This window comes from Phragmites australis, chromosome 9 (genome assembly GCF_958298935.1).
Source record: "Phragmites australis chromosome 9, lpPhrAust1.1, whole genome shotgun sequence".
In the NCBI taxonomy this organism is placed as follows: Eukaryota; Viridiplantae; Streptophyta; class Magnoliopsida; order Poales; family Poaceae; genus Phragmites; species Phragmites australis.
The window spans coordinates 4254836-4282649 of record NC_084929.1 but is presented as its reverse complement, the minus strand read 5'-3'; the positions used below and the strand labels follow the sequence as shown (position 1 = coordinate 4282649).

Genomic DNA, 27814 nt, shown 5'->3' with positions numbered 1-27814 from the left:
ATTTTTAAAAATGGGTGACCATTACAGGTACGTATATGGGGTGAACCAAAACTGTAATTTCACCCACTAAGGATAACAAGAGGCTAATCGATTGAGAGACGTTGGCTAATAGACAGACTCAAATAAAGTGCTTATATGCATGCGACTTTTCAGATTTGAACTAAAATTGGACCTATCCATACAGAGTAAATCACTCTCCTTATGCAATTCAGATGGATGTTGCAGTGTCATATGGAGATCAAGAAGTTGGCTCAATAATCTTTCCTCAGAAACATGTTGAACTCAAGTGGAGACATGTGCTCACGTTGCGTGAGTTCATGGATTTGTCCTCGGCATTTGCATTTGCAGTTGTGCAGTCTGTGCCACCTTGCATTTGAAAATTTCTTTACATTAACCGCAAAATGTAGCAGAAAAATAAAATCGAAAATATTCAAAGATGATTGTGAAAACACCTCTCTAGATACTCAAATTGAAAGAGATATCGAGAGGAATCGAGAATCCTAATTCTCGCTATTTGGAATGGATCCAATTATATTGAGTTAACTCATAGTGATTATTTGTTTAGCAAAGAATGACTTGGTTATCGAAGGATTGAACAATTAGGATTCATTTACTTATGATACCTAATTGATATTGCTAACAAGTATCTAATAAATTATGAGTTTAATAGATTCTCTTTAGCAGAAAAACGTATATTCCTTACTTATTATCAGACAATCACTTATTTCCAAATCTAGAGTTAATCGTTTTCATTTACCATTTTATGAAAAATCCTTTTTGTTCCGCTTAGCCCTATCGGGTATTTTAATGATAGATTCTATAGGAACTGGACGATCCTATGTGATCAAATATCTAATAAAAAATTTCTATTTTCCTTTCATTAAAGTACATGAGCTTCTTATTCCATAAGAACGAAGCCACTTCTTTATTCTTTCACATACTTAGGAGTTTTTACTTGAAAAAGACAATATTACATACTAAAGGATCCTGTCCATAACCAGGAGTTACAGTGCACTAGTCAGAATTTTTCTAAATGCCAAAAAAACCCGACAAATTTCCGCTGTCCCCGCCCTTTTCCGTTCCCATCACTCTCCCTTTCTCTCCTCGCGATGTCGCAGAAACCCTAGTGACACCCCCGCCGTGTGGGGTCCGCCGCGATGCTGCACGAGCTCCTCCTCGCCCTGCTCGGCTTCACCGGAGACTTCGTCCTCGACGCCTCCTCCGCGCGCCGCCGCGCCGCCCCCCCTGAAGCTGCGGCCGGTGGAGGCAGCGCTGGAGACGGAGACGGCGAGGCGGGCCCCGCCTTCCGCCTCGCGCCCGACCTCACCTTCCTCCAGCCCTCAGAGAGGTAAGGGCGCCCTGGACCCGCCCCCCCGCCGCTGTGAATTGTGACTGCGCTGTAGTGCTGTGGCGGCGTCTGTGATCTGCGTGGGACGGGGATCTGTGTGGCGGTGTGGTGGGTAGATGGTTGAGTTGGATACTTGGATGTGATGGGACGTCGTCGAATTCAGGATAAGTTGGGGAACTTTGACCTTTTGGTGGTGGCTTTAGTGCTTGCTTAAGTATGCCTTTGCAATTAAGTGCTTCATGAAATTATTATGGTTCTTGCCATCCGATGTGAACCATAGTAAATATGCCTTGTGGAATCTGCAATGCAATAAAGAAAATACCAGCTCGGTCGATCATTCCAAAGTTCTATATTAGTAACCTGCATTTTGCCATTTTCACATGAGACGGGCACAAATTTCACCGTAATGACAAAATTGACACATATATCCAGTCCTGCTCAGGGAAAGCCTAATAAGGTGTCCATTTCGTATGTAAGACAAGTGTAAATTGCACCACTGTATACACGGATAGTATAGTGAAAGACAAGGAATATCTGTAGAATTCAACTTTTCCGACTCTGTACTCCACACTTCCCGGTATACCTGTAACTATGCTAGTACAGTTAGTACTGTAACCAATATCTCATGACATGCATAATACGTATAGGAGGCCAAAATAAATTGGAGTTGGTGTGCTGTGTCCTCGGCACCTGATTCATCATATACTAAATGACCTGTCTTGTTTGCAGGAGTGCTATTGAAAGACTAATATCTCTGGGGTTTTACTACAGAGAACTAAACCGCTTTGCAACCGAGTCTCGTGATCTGAGCTGGATTCACTCTTCTGTAGATGTTTCAACACCTCATGCTGATAAAACTCAGAAGGGGACAGTGAGAAAAGGGAGTGTGTACAGGAGGGCAATTGCCAATGGTATTACCGAGATTCTGTCGGTTTATAGATCAGCTGTTCTGCAGGTTGAGCAAAACCTGTTGTCAGATCCATTGCCTATTCTCGCGACAGTTACTCACGGTCTAAATAAGGTATGCCCGTTAACATCTTGCATTATTATCTCTACTATATAAAACACGAGTTGGTTCCCGCGTCACCTCTTCTCCCCACTCTCCTCTCATCTAATAAAAACCCTTAAAATTCGAATAATTTACCCACTTTTGCCATCTACCCTCGTCCTCCAGCCTCTCCGCCCTGTTACCGCTATGGATATAGGACCCATTTTACTAATAAAAATAAATGAATAAATTAGGAAGGAAATTAGCAGATAATCTCCTCCTTTTTTGAATCCTACTTGAAATCAAAATACGGCATCACTCTCAACGTATTTGTTGGGCAGTGCTCCTATGTCACATCAACATCTCCATACCTTGAGTTTGTGCTTGATGTTACCATGTCCAATGTTTGTGTTTTCGTTGCAACATACGGGCACTTAGTTGTTATCTGTTTCCAACATTCACTTATCTATTGCAATCATTGATATCTTTCTGAGGACTGGCATATCTATTTTATATTTTGTAACTATATCTTTTCTTATGATCTTATGATCTTTAATGTATTGATGCCTTGATGGCATTGACCCATTTCGATTGCTACACCAAATAGTTTGAGGTTCTTCTGCCTCCACTCTATGAGCTTGTAATGGAAATCGAGCAGAAAGACATCAAGGGAGGACAGCTTCTTAACCTTTTGCATAAACGATGCCATTGTGGGGTTCCAGAACTGCAAAACTGCATTCAGAGGTATTACCCCAACTATTTTTTTGTACATGTGCCAATTGAAGGAAAAAAAAGCTGCCATTCTAATTCCTTTTGTGTTTTCACGGGAACAGTTGTGCCTCCAGCTTCATTGCAGCTACGTTGCATTTTCTTGCATAACTCTTGTGCCCCCTAACTGTGGTATTTTATTTTTTCATTTCCTTTTTATTGATTGAAAAAAGAATAGGTTACTTTGGCATGGACACCAGGTCATGTTCAATCAGCTGACATCTTGGATGGTTTATGGGATTCTTCAAGATCAGTACAGTGAATTTTTCATTAGAAGGTCGGTATGTCTTACTGAGCTTCCATTAAGTTGTCTTGTTCCTGCTTCTGGTCTATCATTTCCATTTTTCTAATTGTCTGTTGTAACCTGGTAATGGAATGGGAACATTCCCACTGGAGGTGCCCAAGTTCACAAATGCTTTTGAAATTTTGGCTACAATATGATATGTTTCCTTGTAGATCGTGTACATTTCCTTTTTTCCTTTTCCCCACATATCAGCAAGTATTTTTTTTTCTGTGGTATTTTGAAGTCCAGATCACATACAGTCTAGTGTTGCCAAACTAAGGGATATAATAAACAGGGTTGCTAGATATGGTTTTATATTGAAAATCACTAAATATAACATTCATGGTGAGACTTTAATCTGTTACCTCTCACATGATAACAGGTAGTCTTGCCGAGTCATGGTATCAGTCCTGAAATATAAAACTTCTCATCTTCATTTTCAGACAGGATGACAGGGATGAGGAATTCGAATCATCTCAGCGAGATGTTTCTGAGAAGTTTATACAGAAATTAGCTAAAGATACATCCCTGACTAGCTGGCATACAGGATTTCATGTATCATTGGTATGCTTATATTCTCAATATGAAATGCATGTATATGAGGTAGTAATTGTTAGCATGGATAATCATATCCTTTGTTTTTGCCCCCCTTACTTGACAGGACATGTTGCCTGAGTATATCCACATGCGAGTTGCTGAATCAATTCTCTTTGCTGGCAAAGCAATAAGGGTTCTTCGGAATCCAAGTCCTGGTGCTACATTGCAGGAACCTGTTATCCAAAGTCAGAACCCTAAGGGATCTCATAGAATGCATAGTTTTATAGGAGGTTCTGGTGCTCCGAAAGAATTGCCGAACTTCTTTAACATCAGCGCAGAAGAACTATTGCCACAAGCGGAGGCTGATAAAATTGATTCCATGCTCAAGGAGCTAAAGGTTAGTTGCTGGTGGCAATGTTTATATTACCACTGTCTTTTGTTGCATGCATTTTTCCTTGTTTTGCCGTATTAAATATTTTTTAATCCTTATCTTTCAACGAGAGAGATACTGATGTGGATGTATGGCTGATTTTGTTTCTGCAGCATTCTCCTGAGTTTCATAAACGGCCTTTTGAGTCTGCTGTCAGCTCAACACATACAATTGCAGCTAGTCATCTCTGGCAGGTACTGATTGCTCAAAGCATTATTGATTCTGTCAATATTTCATTGCAGAGGAACATCACCTATTGTTAACTTTGTTAAAAAGCTAGTGGTGGTACGTGCTGATCTCAATGGTCATTTGAAGGCATTGAAAGATTATTTTCTTTTAGCGAAAGGTGATTTTTTCCAGGTAAACATGCGCTTTTTAATCCATGAAATATCCTTGCTATTCCTCCTTTACATGTATGTATCTCTGTGGTTGCATTAACACAATACAGATTTGTGCAATAATGCCCTTTTGGGATGTTTTCTGACACGTGTGATCATGTTTCTGAACTAGTGTTTTCTTGAGGAAAGCCGCCAATTAATGCGCTTACCACCTCGTCAATCTACAGCTGAAGCAGATCTCATGATCCCATTTCAGTTGGTAAGTAACATGTTCCCTTTGTTGAAGTCTTGATGATATGCAATGTTATATTATATAGTATGATTTTGTTTTCATCAACTTACCAGATAGCAGTTGTTCTCTTATGTGATGTGGTACTTCATCTCAGCAAATAAATTTGGATTTTGTAGCCATGATAAATTTGCCGTTCTTAATTCCTGCAGGCTGCACTGAAGACTATAGGTGAAGAAGATGAGTACTTCACCAGAGTCTCGTTAAGGTCAACATTTCTAATAGCCTCACAGTCATTAATCAGGACCTGCTTAGTGGATGTCAGTTCTTTGATTATCAACTGAATTTATTTCTATTTTCTAGGATGTCATCGTATGGTATGAAAAATAGTACATCACAGAAAGATCTCCAAAAGCCTAATGCTTCAGAGCTTCCTTCACAAGGAAAAGCTGCATCAGAATTGGCACTTGATGGCTGGGATAGTATTGCTCTGGAATATTCTGTTGACTGGCCACTGCAACTCTTCTTTACTCCTGATGTTCTCTCTAAGTAAGTGTTGTAGTACATAAGCAATTATCAATAAAGTTACACTCCTTTTGAGTTCCACAGTTTCTCTGAGTGTGCATTTATATCTTACAAAGAGTTACAAAATGACTCTTGCTTGTTGGACTTGGAAGTCAGGATAGCCTCTTGTCCTATTTACTTTATTCATTTTTAAGAAATGCAAATCTTATCCAGGTACTGCAAGGTTTTCCAGTATCTCATCCGTTTGAAGAGGACACAAATGGAACTGGAAAAATCCTGGGCAGCTGTTATGCATAAGGATCATGCTAATTTTTCTGATTATTACAAGGATCGGAAAAATGGCTCTGCAACACAGCTGCGCCGGCAACGCTCTAAACCTTTGTGGCGAGTAAGGGAGCATATGGCTTTCTTGATCAGAAACCTACAGTTTTACATCCAGGTAATAACAAGATAGACTACCATGTTTTGTATAACCTTTTCCCTTCCTTATTCCATAGGTGTTTGGTTCAGTGGTTTTAGGGTGTAGAAGGGTCACATTGAAATTGGATTCCTTTAGTATGTATTTGGTTCTGATGGGCTGTAATCCAAATCCGGTCCGGATACTGGCCCTGAGGAAGACTCATTACGCTCCAGAGTTGTGTTATTGGGATTCCATCAGATCTCACTATTGTCCAGATTGCTAGTTCGTGAGCCTTGCTTGGCTTCTTCCATGTGTAGTGGTGGAAGTGATCGGCCATGTCCATGAGCCCTCCAGGGGTTGCGTTGCCTTTGGTAGATCCAGCGAGTGGCGAGACGGCCTCAGGGAGTAAGGCCATGTCCAACTGTTTCCCTTCGGACACCAAAATCCCGTCGTGAAGGGATTTTCGTTCCCTTCAGCGCTCCAACGGTTTCCCTTCACGACGGGATTCCCAGGGTCATTCCCTTCAGGACGGGATTCTCTCTTCTTTCCCTTCGCGACTCCCCTCGAAGGGAAACTGTTGGAGATAAGAGAAAATAAAGGGAATGTGAACGGGGAAGGGAATCGGGAAGGGAACGAAATGAAGGGAATATGGTTGGGGATGATGGTCTTAGGTGGTGTTGTAGGGGACCTGCTTTTGCCAATAGATCTGTCCTCACTGCTGGAGAGACCAAAAAGAAACTCTATTTTGTTTTGGATAAAATTCCAGGCTTGTAACCAAACGTTATATGTGTATATCTACTGTGTATTGTATTCGTCACCCTGAGTCAGAGCATGGCATGTCACTTAGTCCCTAGAAGCTGCAACATGTCTTGTAACAAAGTTATTTGGGGTTAATTTAACATATGCAGGAGAATAGTTCATTTGGCTATATAGATAGTCGTAAAATTGTCCTTACTGTTCTTACTTTTCAGGTTGATGTAATTGAGTCTCAGTGGAATGTTTTACAATCTCACGTGCAAGATTCACATGATTTTACAGAGCTAGTGAGCTTTCATCAAGAGTAAGTAACCTATTTCCAATTTATCTTGGATAATCACACAACTTGTCTTTTGCTGATAGAAATAACACGTTTTTTCTTGTAAACTTTTCATAATGCATAGGATGAAGTATAAGTCAGTTTGACTTGAGTTTATTTTTTAGATAAATACTTGTGTTTACTTATCCCTGTAATCACTGTTTATTTTTTTTCAAATAGGATGCCTCCATAAGCCCTGTTTTGTAAGATAAACAATAAAATAAACTCTAGGAAACTACATTTACTAAAAAACTATTAACAACATTTCCTTATTGACATCACCATTAATATTGCTAAATTTGTTATGTATTTCTGCATTCATGTTCTCATATGAAATGTTTGGAGAGTATGCATTATAGTACGTGTCTACTTCAAGTGAGTCTCATCATTCTTTTTCTCATTTCGTTTCAATTTCCTCTTCTTGCTTTATGTGAGTGGACCAGTGCCTTGTGAATCTTTGCTGTCTGTTGGTAGTTTTACCACTGGCCATGTTTGACTTTCAATGTTACTACTCAGAAGTGTGGTCTGTTCCTGAAGCTTATGCATGATATTTTTGGTGGAAGCTATTTTGTGGAGCTCTTTTTACGAGTTGCAATGTTTTCCCCTGTACTGTTGTTTCATAAACCTTGCCCATTTAATTTCTGCCATTAGAGAATTCTTTCTCGCTGAGTTTACATGGAGATATTACAATGATTTTTGTTTTCTGTGACTTATATCACATGGCTAAATTAGTTTCTGTTGTGGTGTTTTACCTGATCATTATCTCTGGCATTGCAGGTATTTGTCAGCATTGGTTTCACAATCTTTCTTGGATATTGGATCAGTGTCTAGAATACTTGACAGCATAATGAAGCTTTGCTTGCAGTTCTGCTGGAGTATTGAGCAATATGAAACTCACCCAAACATATTTGAGATTGATCACATAACTGAGGTATTATCCCATCCTTCCCCCCAAACAAAAGGAGCACATCGGTGCTTAGCATAGCATGCTTAGAAGTCTCAATACATGTTTACTTCACACTTACCATGATTTGATGATAATCAGGAGTTCAACAAGAAATCGAATTCGCTGTACACTATCTTAAGGAGTAGTCGCCTTGCGGGTAGTCAAAGAGCACCTTTCTTGAGGCAATTCCTGATGAGACTAAATTTTAACTCTTTCTTCGAGGTACACTCAGCCAATAGGGCACTGCAAATTGTATCAATACACATTTGTTTATCTTAACTTGATGAATTTTCATTTTTTTACAGACCACTGCAAGGGGAGTGATGAGTTCGGGCAGGCTACGCCCAAGCACCGCAGGTACCTAGCTGTAACAAATTACTGTCGGAATACGGCTTCATCAGTTAAGATTTACATGGGGATGCTGGCATGGTGCTACGGTGCTAATGCTACAACAGATGACAATTTCGCACCCACTGTCAATAAGACGCAGCTAAAGTGCTGCGGCCTTGGTGTGCAAACAGGGGAAGAGTTTGTAGTTATGTAAATTATGATAGCTTGGTAGCTTGTTGTCCTGGAAAGTGGGCTAGATGACTTGTTTGTGGTGATGTGCTTGCCTTGTCTGTATCTTTTTGTCCTGTTGTTAATGCTATCCAGTTCTTGAGACCATGGTTCTATGGTTGCAAACTGTAAGATTTGTTGAACGTTGCGATTTCAACCGGTATGATGCCAAAATCACCGGTACATATTTTCTCGGTGGCTTGCTGCCATGTTTATCAGGAAGGACCTAGAATCTTCCAGAATCTTCTCAGCTTCTTTCGGGTCAGTAGTACCTACGTACCATGTTGTGGACACGAAGTCACGAAGGACGTTGTTCTTATTCTTATTTATTTTTGGAGCGAACCACTGTCTACAGGGATTCATTCTTATAGATTGAACTTTGGAGTGTATACCAATTAACCTACGGTGCAGTGATAGAGTTGTGGGAGTATGACAACATTCATGGATGATATATAATCGTATGTGTGGTATGTGTGCGTAGTGGTGCGAGTGTGTTCTTATGTGTGGTATGCATGCTTAGTTGTGTGTCCTCTCGCTCTACAGCTCAACGAGACAGGGCACTCTGAGCTCCCAGCAACGGGGGCGTAGCCAGGACGAGCTTAGAAACTAGAGCATTTTTGCCAGTCCAAGGTTGTAACAAGCCAGCCAGCTCAATTGTTTCTGTGTTCAACGTTACATAGGTGATCATCCAACGTTTATTTCAACCAGCTTAACATGATGTAGACGTGCGTGAGCGTGAGAATAACATATTGTTTGTTTATCTGTTGGAACAACTCCATTGTTTTTCGACGTTCAGCTGTCAGCCTAAAAAAAAAATAAAAAATCATGGCCTAGAACTCCAAAGCTGTTTCGTCAAATGCAACCTTGGCTAACGAAACATGATGCCACAATACTTCGCTCCCTGTCGCGGGCAAGGCTAGGCTTGCTCGACAAGGCGAGGCCAACCAGGCTAGCGCTGTAAAGAACGCCATGCTTAGTTGTCTGCTTATGCTTACTTTCGGTATTAGGTCAGGGATTTGTTACGACCGTTTTCACTAAGGTAATGCTTCGTCACCCTATGTTCACCCAAAGCTCATCACCGTTTTCACTAAGGTAGTGCTTCGTCGCTCCGGCTCGAGCCACTTCTCCCACTTACAACGCTTGCGGTCGCTCCACAAGCTCGGTTGGAGGGTCTCGCAAGACTTACTATCGGACCCCAATCTTAGGGCCCCTATGTCTCATATATCAGTTCCTGATCAGTAGCTGATACACATATATTACAATAGAATAGCATCACAATCATAATTTGATTAATATTATAACATAAATGTCTACCAATACAAAGGTCATAATCCATAGGATTTATTACATCCATGCAACAAAGTTGTACTCTGGCTCTTCATCTGATCAGCAAACAAGAGTGAGTATGGAAGATACTCAACATGCCCTAACTACTCAAGAAGTTGATAGATGCTTAAGGAAATAACAAGGTTTAAGGCTATAAGGCATAGCTTTGAGCATAAAGCAAATTTTGACACAGTTGATTTTAAGTGTAATAACTAGTTAAAATACGTAACTATCAACCCAAACTTTTAAGTCATAGTTAAGAGTTTTGGCCCAGGAGAAGCTATTCCATTTTTGCAGTTCCCATCTTTAAGGCTGGTGGACACACATCAGCAACCAGACTACGACTCTCAACCGCCATTTACCAAAACACAGTCCATAACCCTCACAAACTCACTCATCAAGGATTACCCACACTCCAAGTCTATCCAAGGTGTGGCCAACCTTTACATGTCCATGACCGCGAACATGACTATTCAAATAGATTAACACTCTGCAGAGGTGTACAACTTTACCCACACGATATGCTCAGTCTCTAACCGTTGCAAGTGGTGGAGCGGATATAACGAGTCTTGACACCTAACCTTCCTCACCAGGTTCCCACCTACAGAACACCTCATGGGCTCATGACTTTAATTTCAACTCAATGTAATCTCCAGCTGGACCTCAAGCACCACATAGGTCACCTAGGTCTTCTCATGGTCCTCTGTTGCTCTCAGCCCTCCCGGTGCTCCTCCGGTTAGGTTGGAAAGGTATGATCCAAGCCTTTTACCATAATAAGGGACATATGGTTGCACTAGGGTGGCTTAGTATAATGTCACAATGATTCAATCCTTATATAACCGGGGCAAGTGTCTTAAATAGCAACGAATACCATAAAGACAAACTTGCTCCTAAGGTACCCTCCCCCGAGGACTACCTTACTCACCCCCGCCAAAATGGGTTTTTATAATTTTCACCACACCATCCCACTTTTTCCAAGCGCACACCAACAAACACCACACTTCATCCCATTTGTAATGAAAGATAACATATTTTGATCATGTGTGATCATATCCGAAGAGAGGAGTAACCATCCTAATCATACTAGTTGGCAAGGTATCATCTAACATTATTATAGCCATTGATGAAAGTAAACTAGGGCTTTCATGGAATGTGGTAAACAAGTATCCAAGGTATGTCATAGCAAGTTAGGTTATAACTAACACAAGTATTTGAATTAAAGCTAGTATAAGGTAGGAAAGAGTATATCATGTTTTAAGTTTGATGTTTTAATTTATGAAATATTGGTCCAATATGGTCAAGGAATTAGGACTGCCTTCCTCAAAGTCTTCCTGTCCTTCCTCGTAGTTCTGGTCTTCGAGTTTCTCTGCAAATTCTTCTTCTTCTGAAAAGCACAAATTATTCCAATAAGCAGACCTAAACTGAGGAAGAATCAAAATAACACCAAAAGGAACACTAAGTGAATCCTAACAACTATCAAACTAGGACATGGAGATAGGTTTTAGGCGAAAGAATCACCAAAATCAGAGTTGAAACGACGAAGTTATGGCCTTCAAAATATCGATCCGGAGATTAAATCAGGAAAAAGAAGGAAGGGGGATATTATTGGAATATTCCATGGATTTATTTTAATTATGGAAAATATGACAAATAAAGTTAGACTGAGAGGTGGGACCATGTCAATGGGTCAACGGTCAAAGTTGACCGGTCACATGGAGTTGACTGATAGGTGGATCCTACTCTCTGGTCAAAGTCAATGACCAGAGTTGAATGATAGGTGGGTCCCATTGACCGGGTTAACGTGGGCTAGGTCAAGGTTAGAACGAGCTAGGTTGGAGGTTGACTGGATCAGGTCGATATTTGACTGGGTTGAAGGGATCGGTGATGTCCTAAGAAAGGGATGGATTATGACACTTAAAACTAATCGGCTTGAAATACTTTACAAGATAAACTTATACTAGGCGGATTGGCGCGCCTACGTCGCGATCATTTTTTTGTTGCACAGAACATGACAAAAAAAGACTAAAAAAAATTAGGTTCACCAATTTTGGGCATCTCAATATTTATTTATGAATTTATTAATATTTACCACATTCATTTAATTATGGGGAAAACAGTATTATTTTTATTTATGCACATAATTTTAATATGTAGACGACAGTAATACGAACCTAACAAAATTTGTTTCATATTTTTTTGAGTTTTAGATATTTTTCTGTGTATTTTAGATTATTTCAGCCGATTTATCAATATAATTATTATACCTTTCACTATTTTTCTGGATTTTTCAAAAAATTATATTATACGTGTAAATATACGGATATGTATATACATACATACACATATATGTACATATACATATATGTATACATATCCGTATCCGTATCCGTATACGTACATATATACATGTATACATACATAGGGCCCACATTAACAGTAGCTACAGTGCTTGAACCCCTAGAATCGCTCTAATTCTTAGAGCTTTAATATATAGTATTGATTAATTTCTATCTAAATATGCTTTAGGTTTATCTAGTGTGTCTACTCTACCGGTCAAAAGAGATTACAACCTATCTATGAAGGTAAATTTTAAGTATGTAAATATAGAAATATAAATAGGGTAAAGAGAGCAAACACAGCACATGAGATTTTTATACCTTGTTATAGATGGCATAAACGCCACCCCTAATTCACATTGGAGCTTCACTAAGGATATACTCCCGATCATCAAGACTCTTCCGGCCACGGCTCTTGAGCCACCAAGCCACAAAGGCAAGGCTCACACCAAGTCTCTCTTCTGGTTACCTGCTGCCATCTTCACTTCGAAGTTTGAGCCACCAAGGCAAGGGTTTTCACGTCCCTGTACAAGCTTCTTGCCGCCGCTACTTCACACCAAGTCGGAGGATCAACAAGCTTGAGGCACCAATGGACCAAGGTGCCAGTGAGTCACCAAGACTCCAAGGTACTGGCGTACCACTTGGTACAATGTAGGGTCACTCCTTGATCCCCTCCCTAGGCAGCAACAACACTCTCTAGGCCTATCGGTACTAATCACTTCCTAATCATGTGCTTTAAATACCTTGGATGACCACTTTTAGCACTTTGGTATCTTGAATGTCTTCACTATTGTATATGAGCTTTTTCTGGACTCCAGCATATTGCCACACCTTCAAATGACCGAGTGGAGGGGTATTTATAGCCTCAACCCCACGGACTAGCTATTACCCCAACGGCTCATAGAAATTGTGAACACCGAACATTCTGGTGTGTTCTTCACTTCATCGTCGGACCATCCGGCGTGTTGTCTTGAGCCTGACCGAGCCATTAAAATCTTCTCTGCAAGAATTACTCCGGCGTGTTGAACTTCTGAGCGTCAGACTATCCGGTGCGTTGACATTCAATCTTTAACACTTGGAACCTTCTCTATAACAAATACTCCGACGCATACCATCCAGTGAGTACAACTCAATGCTTCGGACCTTCCGGTGGGTTCAACTTCTTCTGTCCTGATGCAAAATGCTCTGGTGTTGCTCAGTGCCGAGCACCGGACCATCCGGTGAGGTATTTCTCACCCTCTATCAGAAATACTCTGGTGTGTACATTCTGGGTATCACCGGACCTTTCAGTGAGTATAATCTTCTCTGAACCCTTCTGACAGAAATAGTCCAGCATGTACAAATGACCCAGCACTGGATCTTTCGGTGTAGTCAATTTTCCTGTGACTTCTTCATGTATTACATCCATAAGACCTACTAAATCATATACTTGACAAACATGTTAGTCACATTGACTATATTATCATTAATCACTAAAATCACATTACATGCCCTTAGAGGGCTATGTTCGCTACAATCTCCCCTTTTTGATGATTGATGACAACACAACCAAATCAAGTGGCAAATAATAAATGATATCAATTTTAAATTGCACAAAGCTTTACCACTTTGTTCGGATGCATATTCTTACCACTTAGTACCCCTTTTGTGGTGGTTTCCCCTTTCTCCATCGTCATTATAAGAGTTTCTTCCTTGAATGCTCTTGATACCAAATGTGGGTGAGTCAACCTTAGCATCCCTAGATATCTTGCTTCCTTACTTGTTCTCCACTAGGCATGTCATCTTGCATCTTGCTCATATTGCTTCTTGTTTTGGTCATCAAACTTCTCTCCTCTTTATCAACAATATCAAAAAGGCTACAAACACATGTTGAACTCAAAGAAGAGTGTTAGAGCACTTGGGAGAGAGTTTTATAAATCATGATCCAATAAAATAATACTAATTATAGGGATTCAATTCAAAGGAATTATACCAACTATAGATATGCAATTTAAGGGATTATGTTAATACCAATTGAAATGAAACACATGGATCACAATTTATTAAACTCACATAATATGATTTAAACTCTCCTTATATGTGTGCATACATATGATGAAAGTAAAATATATGCACAACTAGACAATATGAAGACAAAGGAAGTTTAAGCCATATTATACATAGAGATAGATTAAATGAATAAATTAATTGACAAAGAATCCAATTTAAGCATTGCATACCTCTAGAGACATGTAGATTTCTCCATGAGACTACAAAAGATATCACTTGCAATACATGTTAGTCTCAAAATCATAACTCAAAGGATATACTCCCCCTAAATACATGTATACAAGTGTTGAATACTTGTGATAGATATACACCTGTTATGAATAACAATGGAGAATTTATCCTACAGATTGGATTCATGGTATATATAGAATATAAAATGTAGAAATATGCCATGAAAGGACATATGACTAATAAACCATGTAGGTTGCTCATGGGTTAGCGAGAGAAACACAACAACCCACCATATGAAAAACCTACACTAGTCATTGCAATAGATTGAAATATACACATGCAATCCTAGATAAGACAAAGATGCACATCAATTAAAAAGATTTTGCATCTAGCACACTTACCTCTTTTACCTTTAGATTGGGATTTGAGTATATGATGATCATGACTTTCATCAATGCATTCAAACATGTACACTTGGCTTCTTTGCTTGAATCCATCTTGTGAGCCAAGTCTCCAAATCCCCAAGTCCATTCGTGAACTTCAAGTTTTCTTTAGAACCCAAACCGATTGTGGTCCCTTTATATTGATGATGATTTTCTTAGGCACCCAAATGGGTTGGTTCCACCTCCGGTCCTTTTCTCCAACCATACGTGTAACCACCTTGCCATTGTCCTTCTTCTTGAGCTTGTAGTGGTTGCTCTTGGTGTTGAGGTTAGAGGTGTTGTTGGAGAGGTTCGTCATCTTTTTCTTCTCCTTGGTCTCTTTCTTGATTTGATTGTATTGGAAAAACTTGTGACCTTCTTGATGACACTTGAAGTATATCACGATGGACCTTTTCGTAAGCTTGTTCACCATATTTTCATGGTTAGATTGGACATGTTCTTTGCCTTTTAATCTTGTCAAGTCTTGCTTGAGCTTCTCCAATTCTTGCTTGAGCTCATCATTCTCTTGTGCAATGAGTTCATTAGATAGTTCTACAAAAATATTCTCAACGCGTATCTCATTGCAAAAGGGTGAGCTAGATAAATCATTTAAATCATCACAAGAACTGGAAGCATTTACTTTAGGATTGAAATTGAATATAGAGGTAGATTGCTTCAAAGGGACCTTAGGTTGAGATTAGATGCACTTAAGTTTTACCTTAAGCTTTTCATGCTCCTTGTTTAGCAATTTAAATTTGCTCAATAATTGTTTATAATTAGAAACAAAGGTAGCATAACTATCATTAAAGGCATTAAATTTCTTAAGTTCTTTAGCTTATTTTTTAAGACCCTTTGTTGCTTATTGACCAATTCAAGAAGTTCTTCTTGGGAGGAAGAATCCTTATCGAATTCATCATCACTTACATCGCTTTTCATACCTTTAGCATAAGACACTTGTGAGATGATGGCTTGCGTGATGACGACTAACATGATGATGGCCATGAGGAAGAGCTTTTCTTGGTGGAGTGGATGGTACGGTTCTTATCGCTTGAATCTTTATCTTCACTCACCCATCTTCCTATGCTTGCAAATGTTTTGCCTCTTCCCCTTGTCTTCTTGATCTTGGTCTTCTTTTCCTTCTTAATACGATCAATTGTGTTGACCATGTCTTCAATGGAGATTGGGTAATCAATCTTGGTGCTAATTCTCTTCATGTTCTTCTCCACTTGTGAGATGAAATTGGCGACATTGGGGTCCATCTCTTCATCACTTGAGGTGCTTTGCTCATTATCTTCATACCTCTCTTCATCTTCATCTCCATCATCTTTATCACTTGAACTTGACTCTTGGTCTTGCCTGCTCATCTTCACCTTCACGTGTGGACATAGAGCTTACTTTCTTGTGAGAGCAAGGTTCTTAATATCGGATGAGGAAGAAGATTCCACCCCCATGTTTATTGTCATTTTATGGGCAATGATCTTGCCGATTACTTGGCTTAGTCATCTTCTTGATGTCACTCTTGTCGTAGATGATGAAGACTATCAACTTGTATTTTAGAAGAAGAGCTTGAAGTATCTTTCTCACCATTTGATCGTCTTCAATTTGTGTCAAATCTATCCTATTAATCTCATTGACAAGAATATTCAATCGTGAGTACATATCATTAGCACTTCCATGGGCAAGTTGTTTAATGTTATTGAACTTAGAGACTAGCACATAATATTTCTCATTACGCACATCCTTTGTGCATTCATGTATTTCAATGAGACTAGTCCAAATATCATGTACATTGGTGAGATAATACACACGATTAAATGTATCAACGCATAAAGATGGTAAAATGATACTCTTTGCTAATACATTGCGTTGTCTCTCTTTGTTTGTGAGGCGTTACCTCATCCCTTCTTCGGTGACTCTCCAAACATCTAGCCCTTTAGTTTAAAGAAAACAAGTCAATAGAGTTTTTCATCGGGGGAAATTAGTGCCGTCAAAATATAGAGCATTATGTCTATCCATCCTAACCTCGGACGTCGCAACTCTAGGTGGTTGAACCTTATCAAGAGCACAAGGCTCTGATACCAACTGAAGGGATCAGTGCCGCCCTAAGAGGGGAAGGGTGAATTATGACACTTAAAACTAATCGGCTACATATACTTCACAAGATAAACTATATCAATTTCTATCTAAATGTGCTCTAGGTTTATCTAGTGTATCTACTCTACCGCTTAAAAGAGATTGCAACATATCTATGAAGTTAAATTGCAAGTATGTAAATGCGAAAATGTAAATAAGGTAGAGAGAGCAAACTCGGCACAAAGAGATTTTTATCCTATAGTATTGATGGTATAAACATCACCCCTAGTTCACATTGGAGCTCCACCAAGGATATGCTTCTGGTCGCAAGACTCTTTCGGTCACTTCTCTTGAGCTACCAAGCCACAAAGGTAAGGATCACACTAAGCCTCTCTTTCGGTCACTTGCCGCTGTCTTCATTTCAGAGCTTGAGCCACCAAGGCAAAGGTCTTTGCGTCCTTGTACAAGCTTCTTGCCGCCGCTCCACACCAAGTCGGAGGGTCAACAAGCTTGAGCCACCAATGGACCAAGGTGCCGGTGAGTCACCAAGACTCTAAGGTGCCAGCGTACCACTTGGTACAATATAGGATCACTCCTTGATCCCCTCTCTAGGTAGCAACAACACTCTCTAGTCCTATTAACACTAATCACTTCCTAATCACATGCTTAAATAACTTGGATGATCACTTTTAGCATTTTGGTGGCTTGGATGTCTTCACTATTGTATATGAGCTTCCTCTTGGACTCTAGCATACCGCCACACTTTCAGATGACTGAGTGGAGGGGTATTTATAGTCTCAAACCCACGAACTAGCTGTTGCCCCAACGGCTCACAAAAATTGTGAACACCGAACATTCCGGTGTGTTGTTCACTTCATCGTTGGACCATCCGGCATGTTGTCTTGAGCCTGACCGAGCCACTGAAATCTTCTCTACAAGAATTGCTCCGGTATGTTGAACTTCTGAGCGCCGGACCATCCAGTGCATTGACCTTCAATCTTCAACATTTGGAACCTTCTCTGCAACAAATACTTCGGTGCATACCATCCGGTGAGTACAACTCAATGCGCCGAACCTTCCGGTGAGTTTAACTCCTTCCTCCCTGATGCAAAATGCTCCTGTGTTGCTCAGTGCCAAGCACTGGACTATCCTGTGAGGTATTTCTTACCCTCTATCAGAAATACTCTGGTGTGTATATGCTGTGTATCACCGGACCTTCCGGTGAGTATAATCTTCTCTGATCCCTTCTGACTGAAATACTCCGGTGTGTACAAATGACCCAGCACCAGACCTTCCGGTGTAGTCAATTTTCCCAGGACTCCTCTAATTTATCTAATCTTTATCCCAACTATGGTGGCTTCTTCATATATTGCATCCATAAGACCTACTAAATCATATACTTGACAAACATGTTAGTCACATTGACTATGTTATCATTAATCACTAAAATCACATTACATACCCTCAGAGGGCCATGTTCGCTACATGGGTCAACATTGGTGGAGGCCCATGATCAAAGGATTTCAGTTTGGCCCATTGATCTATTTTTGGCTCGTTTGGTTAAGGTCCATGGGCCAACAAAATTCTGGTTAGAAGATCGGACCAAGAGTGGGTTGAGCCCATGATCGGCCAGCTGATCGGGTAGGTAATGTTTTGTGGACTAGGTCCATGGGCTTGTGGACTGGTGGGTGGGGTGTACAAAGGTGAGTCTACAATGAGCCGACTTTGTGGACTACGATGCTGACTCAACTATGCTAGGGGGGAAAAACACATGCCATGTCAAAACCAACCCCGACGTGGTGGACATGTGGTCGACATGTGGTGGTTGATGAGCAATTGGTCGTTGGCACAGTGGAACAGAGGGGTTCCGTGGCATGCCCTCCTCGAAATGGTGTAAACGGGTCGGGATCTCATCAAGATCTACATGCTAGGGATCTATGAAAGGAGGCAAATCCATTTGAGGGGCCCTTGACATCGGCGGCTCGTTGAAGTGGCGTTAGATCATTGTTGAAAGTCGGAAACACGCAGAGAAGGTGTTTCGGACAGGTTTTGCACACCGAGGAGCACCTACGCGAGGCATTGAGGCTACCAGCGGGTTTGCCTTGGCTAGATCAGCTTTGGCAGTTGTCGATGATGAGAGAGAAGGGCGACAAACCGCATGCCTCGTTGTTGTGCTCGTGTGGGCTCGAGGAGGGGAAGGGGATGGGGTGGATGTGGTGCTTACCGGACGGTTGGCCATGTCAGTTGAGGTCGGGGCGGTCCCGATGGTGAGGAAGAAGAGGATCGGTGGCGACAGTCTTCTCAGGCTATGGCTCCGATCGACTCCAGGTACTCCCCAAACTACAAGAAGGGATAGAGGGTGAGAAGGAAGCACCGGAAGTCGCACATAACAGGGAGGGGAGGTGATATCTTGTCGACGGCGGCGAATTTGTGTGGTGGCTGGAGATTAGGGAGAAACAGAGGAGAAGAGGTTGTGGTTTTGGTGGTGCAACTGTCGAGATGGGGAATGGGGAGAGAAGGGAAGTGAGCTGGTTCCATTTATAGGTGAGAGCGAGCGAGCTAGGGCTTATGAGAGGGAGAGGGAGAGGTCGAGCGCGCTTCAATGGCTCACAGATGGAGGCAGTTAGGTGATAGGTCTGGTGTGGTAGCGACACATGCACACATGTGAGAGGGTGGAGGCCGAGGCAGGGTCACGGGAGGGCAGGAGCATGCATACACATCAAGTAATTTGTGTTATGACTTCCCTTTCTTTTCATTGCTAAAAGGATCAATACATATCACACTATATTAAAGAGAAAGATGAAAATAGTGTGTTCGTATTCTTACCTTTGAGTACCCTGAACACAGTAACCCAAAAGGCGGACCAAATTCTTGTGACGGACATGGCCGATTGCCTCAACTTCCACTCTGAATTTTCTCTCAGTCACACAAGACAAGCAGTCGTAGTATAAGAAAAAGGAAGCAAAATGATAAAGGCATGTATTGGCACTTCATCAGTGAAAAAATTGCTATATAAAAGACTTACAAATTGTTAAGGATTTTCTCGACAGCAACCGGGGGTGCCATTTGATAATCTTCCACGATACACAACACCGTATCAACCCTCACCAATTAGATTATCATTTAAAAACCGGTTGGTTGCAAGCTCTAGATCTCTGAGGGTGAACTAATGGCCCCAACCAAGATAAGAAAACTCAGGTAAGCCTGGAGCAGAGTCCACAGTAGCATGCATTGAAGACTGCTCATTGGTGTAAACAGTCTGAATTCTGTCACAGCCATCCGTAATATGAAAAGAACCGGAAAGATTGTTCTGTTCTCTTTGTCGCGACTTGTCCTCCTAAGCCAACTGAACTGCTTCTCTATCGACTGACTCAACAGGCTCAGGCTCAGGCTCATTCTCGATGGCAAGTAGAAGACCATCATGTACAACAAAATCATTGGCCGAAAATTGGTCCACTGCCCTCACTTCCTTGATATCTTTCAACGAAGAAGGTATTTGGGTCATCGGAAGGTCATCGACTGCCCTACGTGACCTCTTGATACAACTCTGGATGGTGAGGCATATGGCAAGTATGAGAAGAATACCCAAGAGGGACGCTCCAACAGCTAACCCAATCACAACCCAAAGTTTAAGGCCAAAGACACTCATGTAGAGATTGTGTTAGACTGGAGTTTGATGACATCTTCAAGTACCTACATGAAGAGGGTAAGATCATGTCACGAACAAATGAAAAGGACTACATTCCTCAAACATAACAGGATTGCTACTCCAACATAGGCTGTTTCAAGCTGGTCCTAGTTAATGGCATTGCTGCAACTGTTCCTCGAACTGGAAATACTACTAAATACTAGTCATAAGAAAGCTAGCCACCGAGAAGAAGAGCAACCAAAAAGTCCTCATTGATTACTGAAGTCACAATGTACATTCAGAGGGGTGACAAGTACTAACTAAAGTTTGAGCAATTGCAATTGGACAACATCGACTGAAGCAGCTGGTTATTAAAGCAAAATTTTACATTACATCAAACAGATGATTAATTTAGCCCAACAAAATTTTAAACATGAAAAGATGGAAAATTTATAGTAGCAGATATTTTTGGGTTTACAATACATGGAATTTTACCCAGCAAATGGATCCCAACTTGCATGTGATAGTCGAAGAAACAGTGGAAGTGAGAATGACAAATCTAACTATGTCTCATTTGAGAATCTATCCACTACCTATAGAGCCTTTGTTGCTTCATTGCAGTCTCTAGCAATACCAAGAGACTAGAAGAAAGAGAAGCAGATCCTAAGTGGCGGGAGGCCATGATGGAGGAGTTGAGAGCTCTTGAAAAGAATAAAACATGAGCTCTTGAAAAGAATAAAACAGTGTAATGGTGATCATACTGTGTTCTACGAACATTTAGGATGTAGAATCGCAGTGTTAGCTGTATATATTGATGATACCATTATCACTGGTGATGATGAAATGGAGATTACTCGTCTGAAGGAAAATTTGAGCAAGGAGTTTGAGGTCAAAACCTCGGCCAACTCAAGTATTTCCTTGGTATTAAGATTGCCAGATCGCCGAAGGGGGTCCTCTTACAATAGAAGTACGTCTTGGACTTGCTCAGTGAGACTGGTATGCTTGGGTGTAGGCCTGCATCAACACCTATTGATCCGAACCATAAATTATGTGCTGAATCAGGCAATCCAGTAAACAGAGAAAGATACCAGAGACTTGTTGGGCTTTTCATCTATTTATGTCAAACGAGGCCTAGCATTTCTTATGCAGTGAATGTTGTGAGCGGGTATATGCATGATCCTAGAAGTGTACATTTAGATGTTGTTTACTGGATCCTATGATATTTAAAGAGTAGTCCTGGAAAGAGACTTATGTTTAGGAGCTATGGACATCTGAATGTGGATGGTTATTGTGATGCTGATTGGGCTAGTTGCCTTGATGATAGCAGACCAACCTTAAGCTATTGTGTCTTTGTTTGAGGGAATTTGGTGTCATGGAGGAGCAAGAAGCAGATATCACGTTCAATTGCTAAACCAGAGTACATGGCCAAGTCTCTTGCAGTGAGCAAGATGTTGTGGGTAAGTAATCTCCAATTAGAACTTAATATGCTAAGAAAAGGCCTATTGAAAGTGTGGTGTGATTGTTCAGAATAGCAACTTGTATTCAATAGCAACCTATAGGGGCAATATATAGAGAGTACTTAAGAAAATACATGATAAGGACTCTAGTAACCTATACGTAAGGGATAAGAACTCTAGTAATCTACACGTAAGTGATAAGGACTCTATATTACTAAAACCCCCTCAAATGCAAGGCGTATGCAATAATATTGCATTTGAAAGAGATGACACTAAGTAATAAACTTATTAATATATCCAAAAACTGTCTCTTCAAAGTCGTCGTAAAGTGGAGCCTTGGTAATCCCGTCAAATCAAGTCAAAAAAGTGCATAACGAAGCACAAGAGTAGAGTCATCATGATGATAACAAATGAATGACCTTGATCAAGAATCGCAACAAAGAGACAATGGGTAGCAAGATGACAAACGAAAATTGTCACTAGAGCTACGAAAAGACCAAGATGACACAAGAATGCCTTAGATCAATAATTGCAAACACAACAGTGACAAGTAGTGAGACAACAAATGAAATTATCACTAAAGCTACAGAAAGATCTAGATGACTAAGTTTCATCAATAATGACTAGAAAAGAAACCGACTAATTAACAAAGGAATATGTGGACTTGCAGGACATAGACGAACTCAAAGAGAGACGAGCGAACTTAGATGTGGACGCAGCGGAAAACAATGATGTAAGCTGGACGCAAGGGCAGCTGAAGATAAGACTAAGCTAAAGGACTCATAGCACCAAAGCACAACCTATCACAGCAGCAACACTACACAACGACTAGCACAACATCAGCAACGGCAACAAAGCAAAAGCTAACAAGCAGCAACAATGCAACACACTAGGACCTTGGCCCAATAGCCCAACAACAAGAGAGCAAAGCCAACTAGTCTGGGGGCTGGCTATCTTTGGAGCTAGAATTCTAGCCACAGTAGGACTAAAGAACTCTGGCTGGTCGAGGAAGCCGGTCTTGTTTTGATCGGCGTGCATCCACACCTAAGCGAGGACTTGTTGCAAAAGGTTGGCGCCCTAGAAGAAGGTGACGGCCTCTTGGTTGCTGATGTGGTCATCCTGGGTCAAATCCACGCGACGTAAGTAGGCCTCGAAGGCCTCCTTCCATGCCATCGTCGAGATCCGAGCATGGGACCTCGTTGGCGAGAGTGCTAATGGGTGGATCTGCCGCGAGGGGGGGGGGGTGAAGATCTCAGGGAAGCCTCTCGTGGCAGGCGGTGAGAGCAGCAACCCCTGGCGATGCAGTCTGATGGAGAAGACGCAACGACGATGCAGTTCGGCGAAGAGGCAGAGCACCGTGAGACGAGACAGTACCAATGGCAACCGCTGCCTCCTCCACGCTACACAGCATCAGCGCCGTTGCCCCTGCCAAGCCCAGATCCGTCGCCTCAGTGGCGACGAGGAGCGTGCGTGTGGCCACAACAGAGAGAAGAAGTCGGCAGACAGGCTGCGACAAAGACGCTCGGGGGAAATCAGCAGCACTCTGGCGGCCCAAAGCAGTCGGTGGAGAGATGGATTCAGCTAAGGGAGAGGAGGATCCGGACGGAGAAGAGCTGGATCCAACTGTGAATAGGCGGTGATGGAGGAGAGAGAGAGAAGCCAATGAGGAGATAGAGCTATTGGGGAGGGAAGCCGACAAATTTTTTTTTAGGGTTTTGGGAGAGTTGTGGCGCCCTAAGGATAAAAGCCTGGCTGTGATACCATGTTAGGAATATCAACTTGTATTCAATAGTAACCCACGAGAGTAATATAGAGAGTACAAGATAAGGACTCTAGTAACCTATATGTAAGGAATATGGACTCTATATTCCTAACAGTGATAACAAGTCTGCCATCAATATTGCTAATAACCCAGTTCAACTTGACGGAACAAAGCACATGGAGATTGATCGTTTCTTCATCAAGGAGAAGTTGGACGATGATACTGTAGAGCTGAGACATGTAAACTCAGGTGGTCAAATAGCGGATAGTCTAATGAAGGATTTAGGAGTAAAGGATTGTAATGTAGTGTGTGACAAGATGGGAATGATAGATATCTATCACCCATCTTGAGGGGGAGTGTTGGGTTATGGATGCAATAGAGCCCAAGATCCCATATGTAAGTATATATGTACCCCGTAGCATGCAAAAGAGTAGAACAATCTAGAGATATTTTCCACCAAAAACTACAGAAAACAGTAGAAGGAGCAACTTAAGAGGCAAAGAATACTGTATGAAAGGAAATGCATGATAGCAGGCAAAAGACGGAGAAGAGCATCATAATCTGTTCCGAGCTGTATATATATATGAATTTAAGAACAAAGAGAAATTGGATACTTGACCAAGAGAAGCAAGCTTAGTGTACCTTTACATATGCTACATGTGGAATAGAGATGCTTTCCAAACTGCGAAGGCACAAAAAATCCAATAATCTCAGTCTCCCATTTCCATAATGAATGGCGGGTCCAAACAATTGTTCATCGTACATTTCTATAATCAACAGCAGGTACAAACAACTGTTCATTGTATTCAGCATTGGGAGCAACGACATGACTACCAAGCTGATTGTTTTGATTATCACCTACAACTTCGCATTGTGCAGTGAGATCCAAACCACCTCTGACAAAGCTCTGGTTTAAAAAATTATCTTGCCTATGTTCCTTGCAAAGGCATCGCCGATATGTCCTCCTTCAAAGAATCAATAGTCTGCAATATATCAACCAATTCAGGATGAGACCGGTCGGCCATTAGAAAGATATGAACTCCATCATACAACTCAACCCAACTACATCCAGGCTCTTTCTTCACACATTCTCTGCTCATGCTCTCCCGGATCATCCATGTTTCATGCCAATCGCTCCCCAATGCATGTACACTTGATAGAGCAACCCAATTGCTGTGGTTCTCTGGATCAAGCTTGAGCAAATGGGATGCAGCAAGTTGACTCAACTTTGCATTCCCATATATTCGACGTGAGTTAAGTAATGCACTCCAAGAAGCAACACTCGACTCAAATGGCATATCCTCAATGAATTCAAGAGCTTCTTCTAGGTAACCTCTCCTGCATAGCAGATCCGCCATGCACCCATAGTGCTCAGGTTGCAACCTAGCTGAGCTTTGATCATCAGACATCGACTTGAAATAGTTTAAACCTTCTCTGATAAGTCCACCATGGCTACAAGCTGACAGCACCGCAAGATATGCTACTCCATCTCGTTTTATGCCCAACTGTGCCATCCTTTCAAACATACTGATTGCATCCTCTACACGGCCAAACTTACCATAAGCTGATATCATTGTAGTCCAAAGAACAGCATCATGCGACGGTACCGCCTTGAAGACAAGCTCTGCTGAATCGACACAGCCGCACTTTGCATACATATCCACCAAGGAGTTCCTCACAATGATATCTGCCTCAAATCCACTATCAACAACCCGAGCATGCACCTGCATCCCCTGCTTCAACAACGCCAGTTCCCCGCACGTGTCCACAATTATCGAAAATGAGAAGCCATCCATGCCAACACCGCAAGAAACCATCTTTGACACGAACAACCCCAGAGCCTCCTCAGCCTGTCCACTAGCAAGAAGGGCAGCCATCATCGAGTTCCACGAAACTATGTTCTTCACCAACATCACGCTAAACACTCTCCTTGCATACTCGATGCTCCCACACCTCGCGTACATATCAAGAACCCCGTTCTCCACAACTACGTCCACCGGGCCTTGCATCCTCATCTTGACAACCCTGGCATGGATTTCCTTCCCGAGAGCAAGTGTACCCTGGCCAACGCCGGCACATGCGAGCAATCCACCGGACAGGGAGTACCCATTGGGCGTGACACCGGAGTTGACCATGCACCGAAGAAGCGCGATGGAGTCGTGGTACAGCCCCTGGTGCGCGTGGCCGGTTATGAGGGACGTCCAGGAGACCACGTCAGGGCGAGGCATTTCGTCGAACAGGTCCCGCGCATATCCAGGGAGCCCGCACCGGAGCGCAAGGTGCGCGAGGGAGGTGGCGAGGATGGCGGAGGCCGAGAGGCCGAGCTTGAGAAGCACCGCGTGGAGGGGCCCGACGTGGGGCACGGAGCGACGGGCCGCCGCGGCCTTCAGGGCGCCGGCGAGCGAGGTGGCATCCCACGCCGTGGTCGGGCTCGGGCTGGGCCGCGAGGCGCACGAACGTAACATGACGACAGTTGGAGAGGGAAGGCGGCGCGACTGAGCTTGCCGGCGAGGGAGTTGGGAACCCGTGGACGCAGGGGGCACGGAGCCTACCCGGCGGCGAGGTGTCCGTGCGAGCGCGAGGTTGCGCCTGCCGGGGTTTCGGAAACAATACCGGCCGGTTTTCGGCTGGTTCCGGGTGTCCAGTGGCACGGAAGAAAGTTCAAAATATCCAAAAGGAAAACTTTATACAGTCGAATTTAGGGCAATTTACCATTGTGTAAATGAATCATAACTTTTTTTTTTCATTTCTGCTGAATTCAGGGAAATAGTGTTAGAGGAAGAAAATAATGTTACAGGGTTAAAACTTTCAGCCAAAATTCGGTCATACCAGCCCCCCTCTTCCACCCCTTAGGAAATACCGGGTATACTAGTTAGGTTCAAAGAAATTTTGGTTAAATTTGGAATTTTCACTTATATTTTTGAAAAGCTTTTAATAATTTTGGACCGATTTTTTTTTTTTCCAAAAACACCGAATTTCGGCCATATCGGGGGTGTGTCAATTTTTTTTAAAAAAAACCAAAATCCTAAGTCCTGGCAAAGATAGGCAAAATATTATTTATTCTTAGTTTCTAATGGTATTTTGAACCTTATGTTCTGTATAGTCCGTCTTTAATGTCTTCTATCTTACTTGCAAATGATTCAGCCTAGCGAACAACAGATAAATGGAGAGTATCCTAAATGGTTCATATAGGTCTGACAAAGATGATTTTATATCTGAAAGACAATAGAGAATTCAATAATCTTAAAAGAAAATATGTATTCCACACTAGCAATTAGAATAGAAGCTGCATGAGAATCATCAGCCATCCACTGAGCACAATCAGATAAACTATCACGATACTGCTTCAAAGCTTCTTGATAGACAAAGTCAATATTCTCATAAGCAACTATGATGATATAAATCACTTATCATAAGTAAATTAAGATATATTTTAACTTGGTTTGTTATATATATATATATGTGTGTGTGTTATGATATGTTAACAATTGTGTGCATCAGAGCCGCTGTCATATTGTCGGCTAGAATATATCAGTGCAACAGTTAACTAATATTAGTCACACCTTACCTACGACATTTCCATATATAATATGAAAATTGTAAAGAAATACATGTAAATAGCCCAGATTTACGTAGCCATGCAAGATTACTTACAAAGTCAATTATACATCCCCTATCTCAAAATATTAGATAAATTTACGCATTATATGTATAGGACGGAAGGAACTAAGTACATAGGCCTACAAGATCATATCGATGAACAACGGTGTGAACTGTAAAGACCTCCTCCAAACAAGATCATATCTCGGATCTCCAGCTAGGACCAGTACTACATATACCCTGCTTCCCTTCGTTGCGTACCCAAAAATAGCGGCTTATTACGTACACAAAAACAAATTTAAAACGAGAAACCCCACCTAGTTATTTGGGTGCCTTGAGATGTAGGATCAAGCTCAACCCTGCACACATGTACGTGCACCAGCCAGTTAATTGGATTTTGTTTCGGTTTCAGGTGAGTACGTGCAGTAGCATGCATAATGTGTAGTGGTGGATGTGTGCGCATCTGCATCTTCGTTGTAATAGCTAGGAGAAGGAAAACTGAGCACTATATAAACATGCACTGCGATCAACAGAATTTAGTGAACTGAATAATTAAGCTTGCGGA

At 41.7% G+C, this 27814-nt stretch overlaps 2 protein-coding genes across 4 annotated transcripts; one reads left to right on the top strand and one right to left on the bottom strand.

Moving 5' to 3' along the window:
• The first annotated feature begins 1157 nt into the window (after window positions 1-1157).
• Window positions 1158-8551, top strand: LOC133928467 (gamma-tubulin complex component 4-like). Its single transcript, XM_062374803.1, has 16 exons — window positions 1158-1348; window positions 2078-2369; window positions 2944-3080; window positions 3283-3381; window positions 3831-3951; window positions 4049-4321; window positions 4468-4548; window positions 4631-4714; window positions 4865-4951; window positions 5134-5189; window positions 5285-5470; window positions 5660-5885; window positions 6818-6906; window positions 7699-7852; window positions 7967-8089; window positions 8173-8551. Exons 1-16 carry the CDS (start codon window positions 1158-1160, stop codon window positions 8230-8232), a joined length of 2259 nt encoding a protein of 752 aa, XP_062230787.1. The 3' UTR covers window positions 8233-8551.
• An 11074-nt stretch (window positions 8552-19625) lies between these two features.
• LOC133928466 (pentatricopeptide repeat-containing protein At2g13600-like) lies at window positions 19626-26292 on the bottom strand. 3 transcript variants are annotated; one of them, XM_062374801.1, is made up of 3 exons: window positions 24292-26292; window positions 19828-20495; window positions 19626-19709 (listed from the first exon to the last, which is right to left on the bottom strand). In XM_062374801.1, exon 1 carries the CDS (start codon window positions 26112-26114, stop codon window positions 24579-24581), a length of 1536 nt encoding a protein of 511 aa, XP_062230785.1. In that variant the 5' UTR covers window positions 26115-26292; the 3' UTR covers window positions 19626-19709; window positions 19828-20495; window positions 24292-24578. The 3 variants fall into 3 exon arrangements, with proteins under 3 accessions (XP_062230785.1, XP_062230784.1, XP_062230786.1); XM_062374800.1 differs by lacking the exon at window positions 19626-19709 and having other exon boundaries at window positions 19746-20495; XM_062374802.1 differs by lacking the exons at window positions 19626-19709; window positions 19828-20495 and adding an exon at window positions 20562-21456.
• Between the last annotated feature and the right edge of the window lie 1522 nt (window positions 26293-27814).

Coding starts and splice junctions, on each gene's coding strand:
- LOC133928467 (XM_062374803.1), top strand. CDS start 1,158: ATGCTGCACGAGCTCCTCCTCGCCCTGCTCGGCTTCACCGGAGACTTC. Junction 3,382..3,830: donor AGTGAATTTTTCATTAGAAG/GTCGGTATGTCT, acceptor CTTCATTTTCAG/ACAGGATGACAGGGATGAGG. Junction 3,952..4,048: donor CAGGATTTCATGTATCATTG/GTATGCTTATAT, acceptor CTTACTTGACAG/GACATGTTGCCTGAGTATAT.
- LOC133928466 (XM_062374801.1), bottom strand. CDS start 26,114: ATGTTACGTTCGTGCGCCTCGCGGCCCAGCCCGAGCCCGACCACGGCG.